This window comes from Clinocottus analis, unplaced genomic scaffold, assembly GCF_023055335.1.
Source record: "Clinocottus analis isolate CAN_PGR_092001 unplaced genomic scaffold, fCliAna1.0.p SCAF_9, whole genome shotgun sequence".
Classification (NCBI taxonomy): domain Eukaryota; kingdom Metazoa; phylum Chordata; class Actinopteri; order Perciformes; family Cottidae; genus Clinocottus; species Clinocottus analis.
In genome coordinates, this window is record NW_027176251.1 from 4,223,078 (window position 1) to 4,239,610 (window position 16,533).

At 42.6% G+C, this 16,533-nt stretch overlaps 1 protein-coding gene across 2 annotated transcripts in view; it reads left to right on the forward strand.

The window, feature by feature from the left end:
* The first annotated feature begins 453 nt into the window (after window positions 1-453).
* The window catches only part of creb5b (cAMP responsive element binding protein 5b), a 37,890-nt gene continuing 21,810 nt past the window's right edge, over window positions 454-16,533 (forward strand). Inside the window, exons 1-5 of one of the 2 annotated variants that reach the window (XM_068569316.1) lie at window positions 454-537; window positions 6,404-6,481; window positions 6,988-7,081; window positions 8,839-8,960; window positions 10,391-10,545. In XM_068569316.1, the coding sequence (XP_068425417.1) occupies window positions 6,428-6,481; window positions 6,988-7,081; window positions 8,839-8,960; window positions 10,391-10,545 (425 nt within the window). In that variant the 5' untranslated portion in view covers window positions 454-537; window positions 6,404-6,427. Of the gene's footprint in view, window positions 592-6,403; window positions 6,482-6,987; window positions 7,082-8,838; window positions 8,961-10,390; window positions 10,546-16,533 lie in introns of both variants that reach the window. The other variant, XM_068569315.1, reaches the window with a different exon arrangement.

Sequence of the window (16,533 nt, forward strand, 5' to 3'; positions counted from 1 at the left end):
CACGAGGTCACAGGTCAAATGGGTTTCTTTATCATCATTAACAAGATAGAAAAAGGCATAATTACTTGTTCTATTAGTCAGACTCAAATTGACTATTAATGATTCCAGATTGCTAGTTGAAGTTTTTTGTTCACAACATGTTAACTATTTTCTTCCAAGTGATAACGTGTGTGATTGAACCTTGTCATTTCCTTCTTAGTTAACTCATGTCACTCTGCTGAGACAGTTCAAAGTTACCCGTAAAGAAGAGGCGGGACCGTGCGCTCATTTGCATGGCTAATTGGTCAGTACTGGAGATCGCCACACCCACTCCGGCTCCAGCAGCAGTGTCCCTCCATGCCTGTGGGCGTGCATTTGTAAACCCCGCCCCGCTCGCGCCGCCTCCAAGCGGACCGCAATGATTTAGAAGTTCAGGAATCCCACGTGACGTCACCCGGGGGTGACGTTATGCTTCTCTAAATAGATCGTATTGTAATCTTTTCTCAGTCCAACGTGGTTTCTTCTCAGAGACTGCTTCACATTTTCTACACTTGTTTGGTAAGTTGAAAACCTCACGCCGCCATGCAGAGGACCGTGCACGCGCCGCTGCAGGTTTGTTGTGTTTGTTAAAAGCGATCCTTTTTTTTTTTTTTTTTTTACTTTTTCTCCTCCTTTTTTTCTCTCTCTCCATGCAACAGCTTGTTTTGTTGTTCTTTAGCAGTGTCAATATGTCATTTTGTTTTCTTCCTCTTCTCATGTCATTTGTGCGTGCAAGTGTGAAGGGGGGAAAAGGATCGTGTAGTTGTGTCAGAGCGCGTGCATTGTCATCGCTCTTCGGTGTCCCGTGCGGTGGCCTATCTGTTGACTGTTGAAGTTGAACGCGGAGTCAAGTGCCGCTGATCGCTCTGTCAGGTAGAAAGTCTGCAGGAATCCATCTCGAACCCGAATGAAACCCACGGAGGTGGTCATTGCAATGAAAGATTGCCATTGCAATGACCACCAACTCTCTTCCAGTTGTTCTATTTGTTGCTCTATAGCTCAAAGCCGGAGCCCTGCATCCCTGCCATGCCCGTCCCATCTCGGGATACGCATACCGGCGTTAGTCCCGGGCTCTCTGCGTGCTGCGGTCCACCAGGGATCGCCCGGATAATGATAGCCCGGTGGTTTTCGCTGTCATGCCGGTTAAAAAAGAAAAGAGTGATTCCCCTTCTTCCCGAGACGTTTACGTTCTCCTTTTTTTTCGCTTGAAGAGCAATGTGACCAACATTACGTCATTCTGCAGGCCAGTCGATATTTGATTAACCGCTGAGATGTTGAGGGTTACTTTCAGGAAGGTTGTGCTGACGAGGCGCGCGCTTCGTGGCTGCACGAGACGGCTCAAAACGAAGAAAGAGGTTTTAATCATGATTACTCCCCGCTGTCATTATGTTTATGTGACACCACTATCAATAACCACGTGTTCCTCTTGCGCGCTGCTTCAGATTCATGTGGAGGCTTTATTGGATCCCTTTTTGATTTTCTGTGTTTTGCACCTGCATTTAAGTTGGATGATGATGTTTGTAATTCTGATAATTTAATTCAGACATTTATATATATATATATATATATATATATATATATATATATATATATATATATATATATATATCACATCATAAATGCTACAGCAGGCACTTCTATGGAGCACAGTGATATTTTGTGAAAGCAACAGTTTGAGAAGAAGTTTGCAAGATGAAGAGATACTTTTTACATTTTCCAAATCTTTGTTAAAAAAAATCCTTTGATCTATTGATTAATTCGTTTTTTATTTATTTTAAAAATCTTACTTTAAAAAATTCTTACTTTGTGTAATAATCTACTGAAGAAAATACTCATTTGAAAATGTGAACAATTACATAAATTAATGCAAAACATGTGAAGTCACTTACTCAACATCAAACTTACTGGATAACAGAAGTTATTTAATAACCTTGATGCAAACTATTCCTCCACATATTGTACACAATGTTCAGCTTGATTGCAGTCCAGCAGCTCACTGCAGTAATGAAATGTGACCTTTATTTGTTGATGTTTGTTGCATGTGCAAAGTGAAACATTCCTCAGATAATGATCGCACTAGTATGGGTCAAATAACATGAATTATAACACAACTCAACAGTCTGGCCACAGCAGTCTCACTTGACATGTACATTTATAATAATTTAAGTCTGCAGACTTTTCCCTCTATTTCAGCAACAGTACTAAACTTTGTGTGAGTAAAAAATAATGCAAGCGCCATGGTAGACCTTTGAGAAAGCTTCTTTGTGTGTTTTATACGTTTACATGTTGTGGAAGAGAGTAATCGATAGGGCTTGAGGTTTACATCACAGCAGTCATTTTGTGATGCATTCACTTCAAGAGCTGAAGTTCAGGGCAGACATTGTCAATGAGGGCCATGTTCCCGGCCTCAGGGTTCGCCGTGATCCTACCTTGAACTTGTGCTGTCAAAGGCCCCGGCTATGGGGAGCTGTAGATTTGAATTGCTGCTCATGTTTGCGCTTGCTTTAACCCCATATACCTTTACCCCCCCCCCCCCCCCCCCTCACCCAACCCCTCTTTTCCTCACCATATTGTTTGAATTCTAATATGCGGTCTACCTGGAGAATTCCTCCCGAGTGCCTCTTGAAATCGAACGCCGGACCCTAATCCTTCCCCCTCGCTCACATCAGGATATAGTTAATGTAAAGTGTAACCAAATTTCCTCTGCTAAACTAAAACATCTATATCAAATGAGAGCCAAGTGCCTCTTCCAAGGAGAGGGGCGTTGGGTACTGGTAATTTTAAGTGTGAAAGCTATTGGATAATTCACAGAGGCATTCACAGAATTAATGGTTAAAAGTTTTATGCATCATATGGTTCAACTTTACCGGTAAATGTGATGAAATGACCAGGTCCCATTGTAGAAGGTAAAAGTCAAAATGTTGCATTTGTTTTATTATCTATGGATTATTCGTGCTCCTTGGTGATGGTAGTAGCGCTTCATAGGCATACATACAATTGATTAGGAAGAGATCCTGAAAACCATGGCCGAATTGAACAAACAGCTGAAAGTTCTGTGTAACTGTTTTAAACGGCTATGTTGACTCACGACATGTCCGCAGGCTTCTCGAAGCTCTGTTTCTTCAGGCGCGCTTGAAGAAACAGAGCTTGGAACTAGTCCTGGATCTAGTTTGTGGCCAGGGTTTTGGAATCATCAGCGTTAGTCGTGTTTGTTGTGTCAAAGGAAACCAGGTGAGCTTACGGGGGCCCGGTCGTAGAGGCAGAGTGGACTGGTGACAGAAAGAGAGACCAGGGCTCACTGCTCTCTGACAGAGAGACCCTGTCCAGATGCTGTTCTGCAGGCTCGGTCATGAAGTCCAGCTTGTTAGGTAAACAGCACTGCTTAGCATAACACAATATTTGAGTGTTTTGACTGTGCTTAAGGAAATAGTCTGAACCCATGAAAAAGACACACACGTGTACATAGTGTATGAAGGTATTCATGCTCGACACGGGACGTGTGGCGGTGACTTGGATTTCTGATTCTTTTTTTGTGAAGTAATGATGGCGGCAGGTAAAAGTAGAGCAATAGATAGATGGATGTATACTTTATTCATCCCCAAGGGGAACATTGTTTGTCACAGCAGCAAGTAAAGTTACATAGAGCAAAGAACAAATATCAGTAATGAAAAATACTCAAAATATACAACAAAACAGCAGAGCGTATTCATTTTAGGAAATTAAACAACAAAGAAAGTGCAAAAATCCAAAGTATATGCAGTATATATGAAGTGTATATAAGTATGTACAGTGACTGACAAACAACAAAAACTGTGCAAAGGTTATGGATGTTGATGTTGAATCACTTGACGGATACATACACATTGTGTTGTGTGTGTGTGTGTATATGTATGTGTGTAGCAAATGCCATCTGTTGGGTGCAGTATCACTGCTGTAAATACTATAATTAATAGAATCAAGAGCGTATAAGATAAACAAACTCCCAATGTTGGTAATTAAAATATTAGCTTCTTACCAGACCCATTTGAACTGTTTGTTTTGATGGGACTGAAGCAGCGGTACATAAGTGAGACAGAAGAAAACAACAGACAAAAGCTTTGTTGCGTTGCGTACTGCAACAGTTTATCCACAATTTCCTACATTTAGCTGTACTTAGTGGTTTCTGAGTGGAGATGCTCTGTGTTTTCATACGCCTTCAGCTTTCCTCTCTCACCCAGGCACTATTCAAATATAGTTTGTCACTAATTGGAGTACAGAATGGGTCTCCATAAGGCCGCCCTGGACGTTCCCCTGCTCTCGGGGCGGCTTTGGAAGTGAACCGGGGCCTTCCCTCACAGACTTTGAATGTCCATTCCCTGTTTGTCCCACACCAAAAGACCTGCATGTTCAGTGTTAAGAATCGTTGTGTTATTGATCCATGCCCTGGCTCCAAGATAAAGATGGTCCCCGGGTGCTGTGCTGTGGTTTAATAACGACCACCTTAATACTTGTCATTCTCACTTATCACTTAAATAAAACATCTGTCACAAAGTGATGGTCATCTAGTGCTGCATGTGGTGACGACTCAGAGGTTGTTTGTGTGTGTTCGGTACGCTGCGTCGTACCGAACAATGATAAGACCTTGAAATGAGCAATACATAATAATGAACCAGTAGCCAGCAGCCATTAAAACACGATGTTACAGGCACGAACGAGGGCTTGAGTCCAAATGATACTCAAATCATTATTTCTGTACCTTTTTTTTTTTTTTAATTTACTCAGTGTAGTAATTAAAAACAAATCTCATTTAAATAGATAATCTACGCTTGCATCTGTGTTTGATTTTGTCTTAAGATAATCTTTCCAGACACAATGCAATTTATATTCAAATATGTGCTTTTTTTTATACCGTTTCCTTGTGAACTTTCTTTAAAGCATCATCTCAATTTCTACTTTTTCTGCCGACAATAATAACAGCATTGCAATAGATACTGTTGGCAGGAACAATTGCAAAAGTCAATGGCATAATTAAATGTGTTGCGAGGCATCACATGCATCAAATGATTGATTAAAGTGCACTTTAAATGGCATGTCAATGCTCTTGGTTTGATCTTGAGAAGCTGTTAAAAGGCACCTGTTATTTCTGCAGTTTTTCTCTCTGACATCCTGTCATAAATATAGCCATGCTGTTTTCAATATATTTTTAAAGCTGAATGCAGAATGCATCCTCGTGTGCTTGATTTAGAGGGACAGGATGTTTACAGCATTTGTTGGCCTTACATTTTACGTGACTCTGGATTCATTTTATTTCATATTTTTTATCACAGATGGAAAGAAGGTAAAAGGCACTCCTTTTTTTTCTGGGAAAATGCGTCCTCTTTTTTTCACTCTAAATTATTAAAGCGTCTAAAACAATAACTACAGCCATTGCACATTTGACATGATGCATGGCTATGACTTTAGTGTAACAAGCAATTACTTACAAAGCACAGATTTGGCGGTCGTTGCAAGAAAACAAATGTTTTTTAAGTTTTTTTTTAGAAGAAATAAGCTGCACTTTGTGTCCATCCCTCATGCATTGCTGCTCTGTCACCACTTCCCTTTTTTCCGTTCTCACTACATGTATACTAACTGAAGAATTTAACGTAATCCTTAAATGATTCCTGGCTGAAACGTGAAAGCGTGTCAACTTTCCAAAAAACGTATAGGATGAGTTTAAAGTGCCTTCCATTTAACGTTAAATTCATCTCACTGTAAACTTGTGAAAAGGGGCTCGCACCCAACGCCAGATGTGTTAGACCATATTCTGTCACTTTGTGGCGAGAATAAACATTGCCTTGTTGAAACTGTGGTTTCAACATGGTGTTGGTATTTCATTGCACATTTCAAACATAGTTTATCGTGTCATTTCTTTCCATGCGAATCTGAGAAACCCATCACAAATAGCGCCTGGATGTGTATGTGCACCTCTGTATATGTGGTTGGTCCTGCAGAAATGAATGTTGAAGGAGTTTAACACTAATTGCAAGTTTTATAGAGTGCTATAACAATACATTATTTTATTGTTGTTGTTTTTTGTTCATGCTTGGATTTAGAGCACGTTCTCGTCTCTGATTATGTGTCATAAAAGCATAGTAATAAAAAAAAAGTATGTTGGACTATTCAAATGCTGTTCTAGTGTTTCCAGTCCTTTTATAACCTGAACCTTGATGTTATTTTAGAGGATCCTGAACTACCGTCGTGTTTGGAAACTGTTTATTACTGAAAATAACCGCACAGGTGCAATAGCGATTTCACGTGTAGCATGACACAATGAGTGTATTTTTCCTCTTTGAGGCTGGTGGAGGAGACTCATGTAATTCACTTCCCCTCCCTGCTTTTTTCCCTTTTGTCTTTTGTTCTGTAGTTTTATGAGAAGGTGGCCAGAGTGATGAACTCGGACCAAGAAAGGCCGTACGTGTGTAACGCTCCCGGCTGTTCTCAGGTGAGAGAGCCGAGACAAAACCACACAACACGGTGTACATGTGTGTTTGTGTCTGCCTGTAATACGAAGAGGTGTACATTCAGGAGGCCTGACGAGTGAGTTACTGCCTCACGCATCGGGGAGAAACAGAATATCTACAAGTGTAACACAAACTGAATAACATGCAGGTTTAAAAATACCCCTCGATCCAAATTCTCTTTGAAGTCAACATCTTGGTTGATGTACTCTTTAAATGGCAAATAACAGTGAAAGTTATCCTGGGTAAAAGCTTAAGTATACTGTACATACTTATATTTCACTGTATATACTATATACACACTTCATATACTTTGCATTTTTACATTTTTATTATTTAATTTTCTTTAATGTCCTCTATGTAACTGCTTGCTGCTGCATCACCCTTGGGGATGAATAAAGTATCCTGTCTTATCTGTAATGGGTTGTTGGAACACTTATTTGTCTTTGCTTACAGTTCTTACAATCCTACTTTTTAAAAAACTCCACAGCGATTCCCCACGGAGGACCATCTGATGATACATAGACACAAACATGAGATGACCCTTAAGTTCCCCTCCATAAAGAACGACAACATGTTATCAGGTGAGTTACGGCTACATTAATACACTCTCTCACACACACGCACACACACACAGACACACACACACTCTCAGCAGGGCTCAAACTTCATCTGCAGGTGTGTTTTCCTCGGTGACTCACGCTCAGACACACTTGTCTATCATCAGAAAACTTCATGGCGTGTCTACACCAGTTGTTTACAATAATGTAAAGCTCATGATACACGCTACCTTGCCGCTCTCACTGCATACCACTTACGCACACTTCAGGAGACGCTGACGTATGACTGGAGGATTCATCATGTTTAGCTAAAGTGTGATTTGCTTTTTCGCATCATCCGATTTGTGCCACTCGCCTTGATCGTTCTGGAGAAGTAATGGGAGATTGTTTCCAATTCTTGGGGTGTGATTCTTTGTGGAGAAACTACATTTTACAAATATGTTGATTCAATCGACTAAGAATTTCTTTTGGACAGCCCTTTCTATAATTTATTACCCAAAGAAACATCAAACTATAGATTGTGTGCCGCATAAACAAGTGTCATCCCGAGGCTGATCCATAAGTATAGATCTCCGTTCCTAGAAACGTCCCGGTGACACTAGCTGACAACACTACGCTGCCGAGATTGTGTCTTCTTTATTATTTACGCTCAGTGGACAGAAGGATCGGATTTTCTAGGCCGGGTGTTCTTATCGCCTTTTGTCTGAGTTACAGCTCTGACCATTTCTCTTCCTGAGGACTCAGGACAAATAGTCAGTGCTTTTACTGTAAGTTACAGCTCAGCCACACATGGTAACACCCTCTCACTGGGACTGTCTTCTCTTTAAATCTTGGGACTATAATTGTTGACCTAAAGTCCTTGACTCATAGTTGTTATCCTCAACTAAAAATTGACATTACTCGCTTTTGTATTAATAGAGCTTGGGTTGTTCAAAATGGAAAAAATATATATATTTGGAGTAAAACTGTATTTTGGGTGCACAGGTCATGATGAAAGTTTGAGTCAATCCCTGGTCTAGCCAGAATGTATAAACAGACCATGAAGTATGCTTTTAGCCTTTGAAACAAGCCTGATCCTAAAATCACCTTCGACTGTCTGAAACCTGATCTCTGTCCACCCCCCACAACGTCAAGTTGAATACCGCAGCTTGACAGAGCTCAACAAATGAGACCCCCACTCAGTAGGTGGGATCTGTACTTTATCAGCTGAAATGGGGCTGTCAAGCGCAGTATCTCTCTCTCGCTAACCGAATGGAAGTTATGTTTTCTTAAAGTCGTTGCAAAAACATGAAAAAAAAAGTACATTCTTTACTTTAGGCTTCATAGAGATCTGCATTGGCTTTTGTAAAGAGCTTGTAGTAAAAGTTAGAAAATGCAAAATGTAACAATTATTTACTTATACAATGCATCAAAAACACATCTGATGATATCAATACTAATGTTTTTGCTTTTAATTTGTCTAACATCTACGGTACCTCTTGCTAACATTATGTGTGTGAGGGCGGGGGGGGGGGGGGGGGGGCTCTCGGGTTTAATTATGTATCATGTGTCCTGTTTGTTTGTTTAGTAATGGATGCTTCAATTGGGCCGATGAAGTGTACTTATAAAATGAACATTTATGTTTAAAAATGAATGTGCACAGTTACACTTACCTAATGCATAATGAAAATAATAATTTTGTCCATGATGATGATGATGTTGAATGTGCAGCCTGTAAAATGTAACGATTCATTTTAAAGCTGAAACCCGGAAAAAAAAAACAACCTTTCCTTGATTTCCAGACCAGACGCCCACACCAACACGCTTCTTGAAGAACTGTGAGGAAGTGGGATTGTTCAGTGAACTGGATTGCTCCATTGAGCAGGAGTTTTGCAAGGCCCAAGAAGAAGAGGACAGTAAACAGGTAATACAGAGTACAGAATAAAGCCTCAGGCTGAAACAAAACACCGAGGTGAACCCACAGTCCCCCCAAAGCGGTTAGGTCAGGTGGTTATGAACTGTTATCTGCCTCTGTCATCAGTCATGTCACTAACTGCAGACCACACACTATGAGCCGATGCACACGCTTTTAATAGATTCAAAACGCCTCGTTCTCATCTGTTTGCTTGTCATCCACCTCTTTTCATCCAAGTGTAGTCACATGGTGCACATCCAGCCCTTGCTGTGCTTTCCTTCTTGCTCCCCCATCCCCATCAGTCTAGTTGACACTGACAGACGGCGCTGGCAGGTGGACATTTGTCACCCACCACAGATGAGGAGGAAAGCGATCAGGTTCTCCACCTGTAACTTCAAACAGTTCTGCAGCTATCTCTCACGAAAGGAGTATTATTTCCACCCAGGCGTACAGCAGTAAAAGACCAGACGTTCTCACATGTGGTCATTTCTGCATTATAGATCTACACTGGGGCACCTTCACCTTTTAACATAGGTAGGAGTCAAACCACCACAAGACAGACTGCTTATCTAATGTCTGGAAAGATGTGCAGTGCACGCTGTAGCTAAGCTGTCGTCTGGGTGGTTTGGCTCTGGAGCTCGTCTGTGCTCGGGTCAGCCTTGTCTAGCCTCCCAAGCCAGTGTGGTTTATGATGGGAGGCTCTGCTAAGTCAGCAGACGGCGAGTCAGAGCAAGATTCCCTGGGAATGCACAGCACAATAAGCAGAGTGAAAGCTCGAAATTTCAGGAAAAATAGCAATTGGCCAATATTAATATTAAATAGTGACATATTCATTTTCTCACACTTTAATAGAAGAGTGAGTAATGTAGTTGGTTAGTAAGCTTCCCTTTCCTCAACTGCGACATGTATATTTTATGGTCAGCACTTGTTGTCAGGTTAAATATTACTAAAATGTTGTGACAGAGAGAGTATTCTCCTTTTTTTGAATATATATATATATATATATATATATATATATATATATATATATATATATATATATATATATATATATATATATAATCATCGCCAACAGCTGTTTCACATTTGTCTTGATGCAAATGACTTCAACTTGATGTTTGTTTTATGCCAAGATATGTGCGTTTAGCTCGGAGATATATGTTGTTTCTTACAGGGTTATTTTGGAATGTACTGTGTATGTGCTTACATGTAACAGAGGTAAAACTAACAAACAGGGCAAAGAACAATAAGGAAACCTGGTCTTTATTAGACTCTCAATGTCTCCTCAACTCAGAAACAGCCTGAGGATGTAAACTACATCCTCATTCCTCATTCAAACAGTTGTAAAGCTTGAGCTGGGCTGAAAAAAATCAACGTGCTGGGAAGAAAGTGACATATTCCTAACTTTGCATACTCTGCTCGCTTCTCTCTCGCTGCAGAGCGTCTCACTGCACGGCCAGACAGGCCAAGGCCAGCACCAGCAGTCCCACTCGCGGATGGGCAACCATGATACCAGCATAGTGATCCAGCAGGCCCTGCCCTCTCAGTCCAGCTCCGTCATCACTCAGGCTCCATCCACCAACAGACAGATAGGGTGAGTAGGCCGAGTGGTTGAGGAATCCATGCAGAACACCAGACATTTACAAAAAAAATATAGGTTTATTTGACTTGGAGAAGAGGTGAAGAATTGTTTGTGGTTTTTTAAAATCTTTGCATCTCTTTCCATTACGTGTTTCTTCTTTGTGATGGACTAGTAAAAGCACTGTTAGGAACTGCTGACAGACTGAAAACTATCTGAGGAGTGTTGAGTGTATCCTCTCACCTCAAGTGCGCCCCTGTTACAGCGACGGCCTCAGGCTCGGCCTGGTCCTTTTGTGTCATCCCTCCATAGTCTCCGAGGTAATGTCAGTGTTTTGTTACATTCGGAGCAGTGTGTGTGAGGCGGGCGATTCATGTTTTGCTGTTCATCCAGTATTGTCCCACAGCAGAGCATGCCAAAGAGGGTCCCAGAGGACAAGATGAGGTCATTGTTACAGCCTTAGCTGGGACTGCTTTTACAGCGGTTTAGCATTTCATGCTCTAAAATAGTTCCTTTCACTGTATGGGAATGTCAGCCAAAACCTCAGAGCTCTGTTTCTCTAATACCCATGCACAGCCATTCTACAGGTGTATTATGAAAAAACAACTGCAGATGTTTACTGCGGTCTTTGTTTTATGTGGTGCTTCATTATTTATCTTCAGTGTCTGTTGGTAACGTTGCAGTTTAAAGCATTTTTTATCACGACCATAATCAAACCCTGATGATCCATATCCGCACACTGTGAGTAGTGTACGGAGTAGATTTTATGAACTCTATCACCCCTCCACTCATCGTAGCGTCTTTCCCTCAATTGACTTTTGTCTTTAAATATCAAGAACTTAATCGTTCCCACACACAAACATGGATACACTTTTTTCCTTCTGGAGACACTCCTCTGACCTCATTCCGTCCTTATCCCTAAACCCCAACCACCTTCAAACTTGTGCCAGGGCTTTGTTACTGTAAACCAGGCCTATGTGCAAGCACGACATTGAGAGGGCTCAGTGTTCGGCCTGTGCTGTGCCGAGGTTGTCCTGTGTAGATTTACTGCTCGAGGAGCTGGTGAATATTGGATGGGAGGCCCATCTCTGAGCCTGACTGACACTCCGTCAGGCTCTTTGTCGAGAACAGGGATGAAATTTCAACCCCTTAGAGGAGCAGCAATCACTGCCAGTAACCGAGACTTTGCTGGACCTGCTTCACCTGAGTTTACCTGTCATTAAAAACTCATCACAGCCAGTATGCCATGTGGCACTGGTTTTCAGCCACAGGACGGCGCGTAAGTGTCAGCCGCAGGTACCATAGCACATGATGAGGCATTTCCTAAGCGGTGCATGTACTGCATGTGCTAAAACTGCGGAGGTGTCACTTGTTTACGGTGGAATCCACATAGGATGAGTAGATTCACACGAGAGAAATGTGGAAACGTTCACATCAGCAGGAAAATGGGCTAAGGAAACCCCTCCGCTAAGAAGCAGTGCTTCCACAGGAAGCTATTAGGGCCAACCAAAGGCTCCATGCACAGGGTCTCTTCACGGGAACTTCCCACACACTGAACACGCCGGACACTTCACAGGCGAGCTGTGCTCTGTTCAGATTGAGAGTTAAGGAGCCTGAATGTCAGATCAGGGGTTCCCTATGACGCCGCTGTTGTCACTTCAACTGTAATCGCCTATACGTTCCTGATTTACCTGTTTTTTGTCTTGTTAGTCCACAGTGCATGAAGTCTTTACCGTGCATGTTTGGGCTTAATTTACTTCTTTATTTATTTATCTGAGACAATTAGCGAAAAGTTACCCTCGTCAATTAATCTGCCCGGTTTGTGCAAGTGCTCACGTCAGGCCTACAAAGCTTTTAATCTCTGTGATGAGTAGATCTCTGAATGAGAAGAAATCACCAAACACAATCGGTTTAATCTCGCCTCCATCTGCTTCCTACGTCCTCGGCTGTGCTGAACGCACAGCGTGAGCGTCCAATGAATTAGGATAACAAGTCATTTTCATTGCTCCACAATGTTTACTAAAGAGCTTTGAGGCTTGGAATCAATTAGGATTGGCTTTCCTCAAGTCCATTTACTTTAGGGTTGAGCAGGGCCTGCAGCTGTGAAACCTGAGGACCTCACTCTCTCTCTCTCTCTTTCTTTCTCTCTTTTTTCTCTCTCTCCCCTTCTGCTCCAAGTCCCTAAACAAGGTCTTTGGGGAGCTGCACTGACACAAACCAGTGTTACAACCAGGCATAAGAAACAGCCAGCAGATCTTAATGTCACGGCTATCATTATCATACAAAGCGAAGCGGCCTCCAACAGATTTAAATGCTTTCTGCTTATCAATTATAAACATCTGGAGTTATGTCAGAGTAAAATGTAGTCAACCATGCGAGATACAACATTCTGAGAGGTGATGTGCTTTATGGGTGTGGGCACAAGGCACACAAAATGACTTTTTTCTGCTGGCTCAGCAGAAGAAACTGTGGCCAATCGTTACAGAGGTTACACTACAGATGTGGTAGAAATGTCTAATCATCAATTTATGATGAAGTGGTATTTTATTAGGTATCTCGAGTATAAAAACGGCTGTTGTTATTACATGGGGACATTTTATTTGATAAATCTTAAGATCTTTGTGAGCCTAAAAGGTGCCATGCCCAACACCACTGACTGTTGATATCAGTCAGTTTTGGTTTGCCACCGTCATCACATTAGTTTCAACATCACTTTATTCCTATGCAAATGAGGCATAAACAATATATTTTAATTCAAAGTAGTCCACTATACTCGAGACTTATTTTTGTTCTCTCAGCTTAAATGTGTTTTGTCAGTGTTGTCCCACTGTGTGTGTATTCTGAAACTTTAAGTTTGTCACATCACCGTGCAAACCTAAAGGAAGTACATTTGTGGTTTTATTTCCCATGCTGCTTTATCTTCACAGTATTTATCACACCTTCAGAGCCAGCAGCCACTTGTGTTCCTTGTTTCTGCCTTTTAAGGGAAGTGGCACAAATAGTTGTCGGTCTGCATGCCTTCTAAACGGCAGGTTTCATGCAAAGCTCGAGTGTAGCTCGACACATTTGAACTTCCTGTGTTTTCTCAAGACGATTTGGTGATATGCTAATTGATTATTCAGGACCGCAGGGTAAAAGATCGTGCTGATATTGGCCATTCTCTCTATTTCAATGAATGTTTTTGACAAATCACATTTGCATTTCATCAATTCAGCTAATATGATGTCGAGATTATGGCTTGCAATTGTCTAAAAAGCTCACATCTTAAAATCAAATCAAATGTATGTGCGAGGTTTATTTTAATTTAGTTTAGTCTACATGTAGTACTGTTACCACCAATTAACTAATGATAGCGTAGTGGTGCGGGTAGTTTTGATGAATTTCATATCACATTTTTTATAGATTGCGTAACACTTTTCCCCCATGCGTGTGATAAAACAACTGTGCTGATTTCAACACCCATTGTGCTGGAACAGAGAAAGCATCCACACCTCCATGGAGAGTTATGGGCTTTCCATGGACACACTTTGAACTCGTGACCTTCACAATTTAAACAAAACTTCCTTTATTATTGTTTATGATTAGATTGCATTCAGAAAGTGGTGATAAGGAGGGAGGTCCGCCCTGAGTGCAGAAGCGCGCAACCTCCACAAAATGCCTGAGGTGCCCTCATGCTCTGACTTGACAAATGTCCTCCTCCTCCATAGACACACATCGCAAACTTTTGAACTGTGTTTAAACTGTAAATCTGATGCACATAGAATAGTAGCCGGCAGAGAGAAGACACAAACACATACAATAAAATACAGTGCAATCAATTACAAAAGAGGAAGGAGAGAAAAAGAAAGGGAGAGAGAGAATGCAGGATGTACATCTGACCTGAATTAAGATGAGCTCATTGTGTACTGCAGTGGGTTTAATAGTGCGTTTGTAGAGGAACGCCCAGACTCTGTTCCCTCTCATTCCAGTGGGGCTGTGTCATCCCTGCCCCGGGGCCACCACACATGCAGGCTCCTGCACAAGCAACTCACACACAGGGACATGCCTCACAGCTCTGGGGAGCAAGGATCACAACGTGGGGAAGTGTGGAAAAGGGGGGGGATCAGAGGTGGACAGAGGAGAGGAAGAAAGGGATCAGAGGTGGATGGAGGAGAGGAAGAGGAGGATAGGAGGTAGATGGAGGAGAGGAAATGAAGGATCAGGAGGGTAGACGAGAGAGAGAGAGAGAGAGAGAGACAGGGGGGAAGAGAGACATTAGATGTGACGACGTGGGTTTTCTACTGGTGGCGGTGAAGATAAAAGATATGTCTGCACAAGGAAAGGAAAAGAGAGATCATGTTTGGATGGAAGCAAGGATACAGTGGGATCAGAATGAATGAATGTGTGAGAAAAATGCACTGAGATTATGAAAGGAAAATGAGGATAGAAAACTGAATGACAGAGCGATGAGACTGATGCTGGAAGCCAGGTATCAGGTGGCTGCGTGAGAGGAAGAGAAGCTGTTTAAGGAGTGGGACAAACACGCTAAGTAATAGTCAAGTTTGAGGATATAAAGACGGAGAAAGATGAAGTATTATTAAAAGTGAAAGGGGCGGTGTGAGCCAAATATTACAACATCAGTCAGGTGCTGCATGTCATGTTGGCACGTAACAAGATGACGTGTTTTTCTGATTAAATGGCGAAAGGAATGTACTGACATACTTTTTACTTTTGATTGAAATGAAAGACGACCCATCTTCACTGAGCTAATAGCATCTAGCAAATCAAACACAATATCATATTCGGTGAATAAATACCACAACACTTGCACTGATTCACTCCAGAGAATCATACACCAACATCTCTCAACTGTGCTTTGGCACGGCTTAACTCGGCTTGAGACTCCCTAATGTGAGGACACCCCAGCCCAGATCCATCCCGGTCCGGCACCCTCCCAGCATCCATCCCTCCTCTAGCCCGCTAATAAAAGTCAGCCTGTGTTGTAACCCATTAGGTCTGATTTATTTGATCAGATTCGTATTATTTCCTCAGCCCAAACCCCATGGCACTCTCCTCCCACCAGTGATTAAAGGCAGTAAATCAGGGGCAGGTCCTGTGCAGTGTTTACTCAGAGAGCCAGGCAGCTGCAAGCTGTTTGAGGCCCTTGTTTCTCCCCCTGTTTACCTCCGTTCCCATGCCGACTACACCACCGTCTCCCGAACGTCTGGAACTTGGCCCCGGGCTGTTTTGGTCGTTCGAAAAAAAGTTTTTAGCTGCTGTGTCTACTACCCCAGAGCTCGCAGTGACTTCACCCAGCGAAGAGTGAGCGCAGAGATGTTGGACGAGTCGAGGAGGGAAAGAGAGGGAAAGCAGGAGAGTAGGAGGAGGAGGAGAGGAGGAGAGGAGGAGAGGAAGAGAGGAAGAGAGGAGGAGGAGGAGAGGAGGGAGGGACGAAATCTGGGAGTGGGCAGGCACAGGGTGGGGGGAGGGCGAAAAGCCAAGAGCATTACATCATTGCTGGAGCAGAGTCAGAAAAGGGAAGGATATGAGTCAGTGGACTGACTGCACCTCTCTCCCTCTCTCTCTCTCCCGCTCTTGCTCTTCTTGGACGGCAGCCAAGCCCTTGTGTTTAAGTCTCAAGCGCTTGAGTTGGAGCTGGGACTGTGTGGATTGGGACAGTAAAGCTTAGTGTGAGTGCCGACTGCAGGATTTGTAGGTTCGACCAAGCCAATCCAGAGGGGCTTGAGTTGAGGGGTGGGCACCCTGAGGGGGGTCCAGGAGAGAGTTATAGAAGAATAACAGTGACAATGAGAGGAGGAGGGGGAAAACATGAGAGGAAAACAACGGGAGAACTTAGAGAAATAGAGCGTGGAACTAGAGAATCAAACGCAGGAGAGGAACTCGGGGAGAGAAGAAGGTCTGGCAGTGATGTCATGTGGGCGGGGGTGGCGGTGGTGCGGTGGTGGTTCTCGGGGCGGGGATTGTGGAGGAGAGCTGGGCTGAGAGCGAGGCACTCAGTAATGT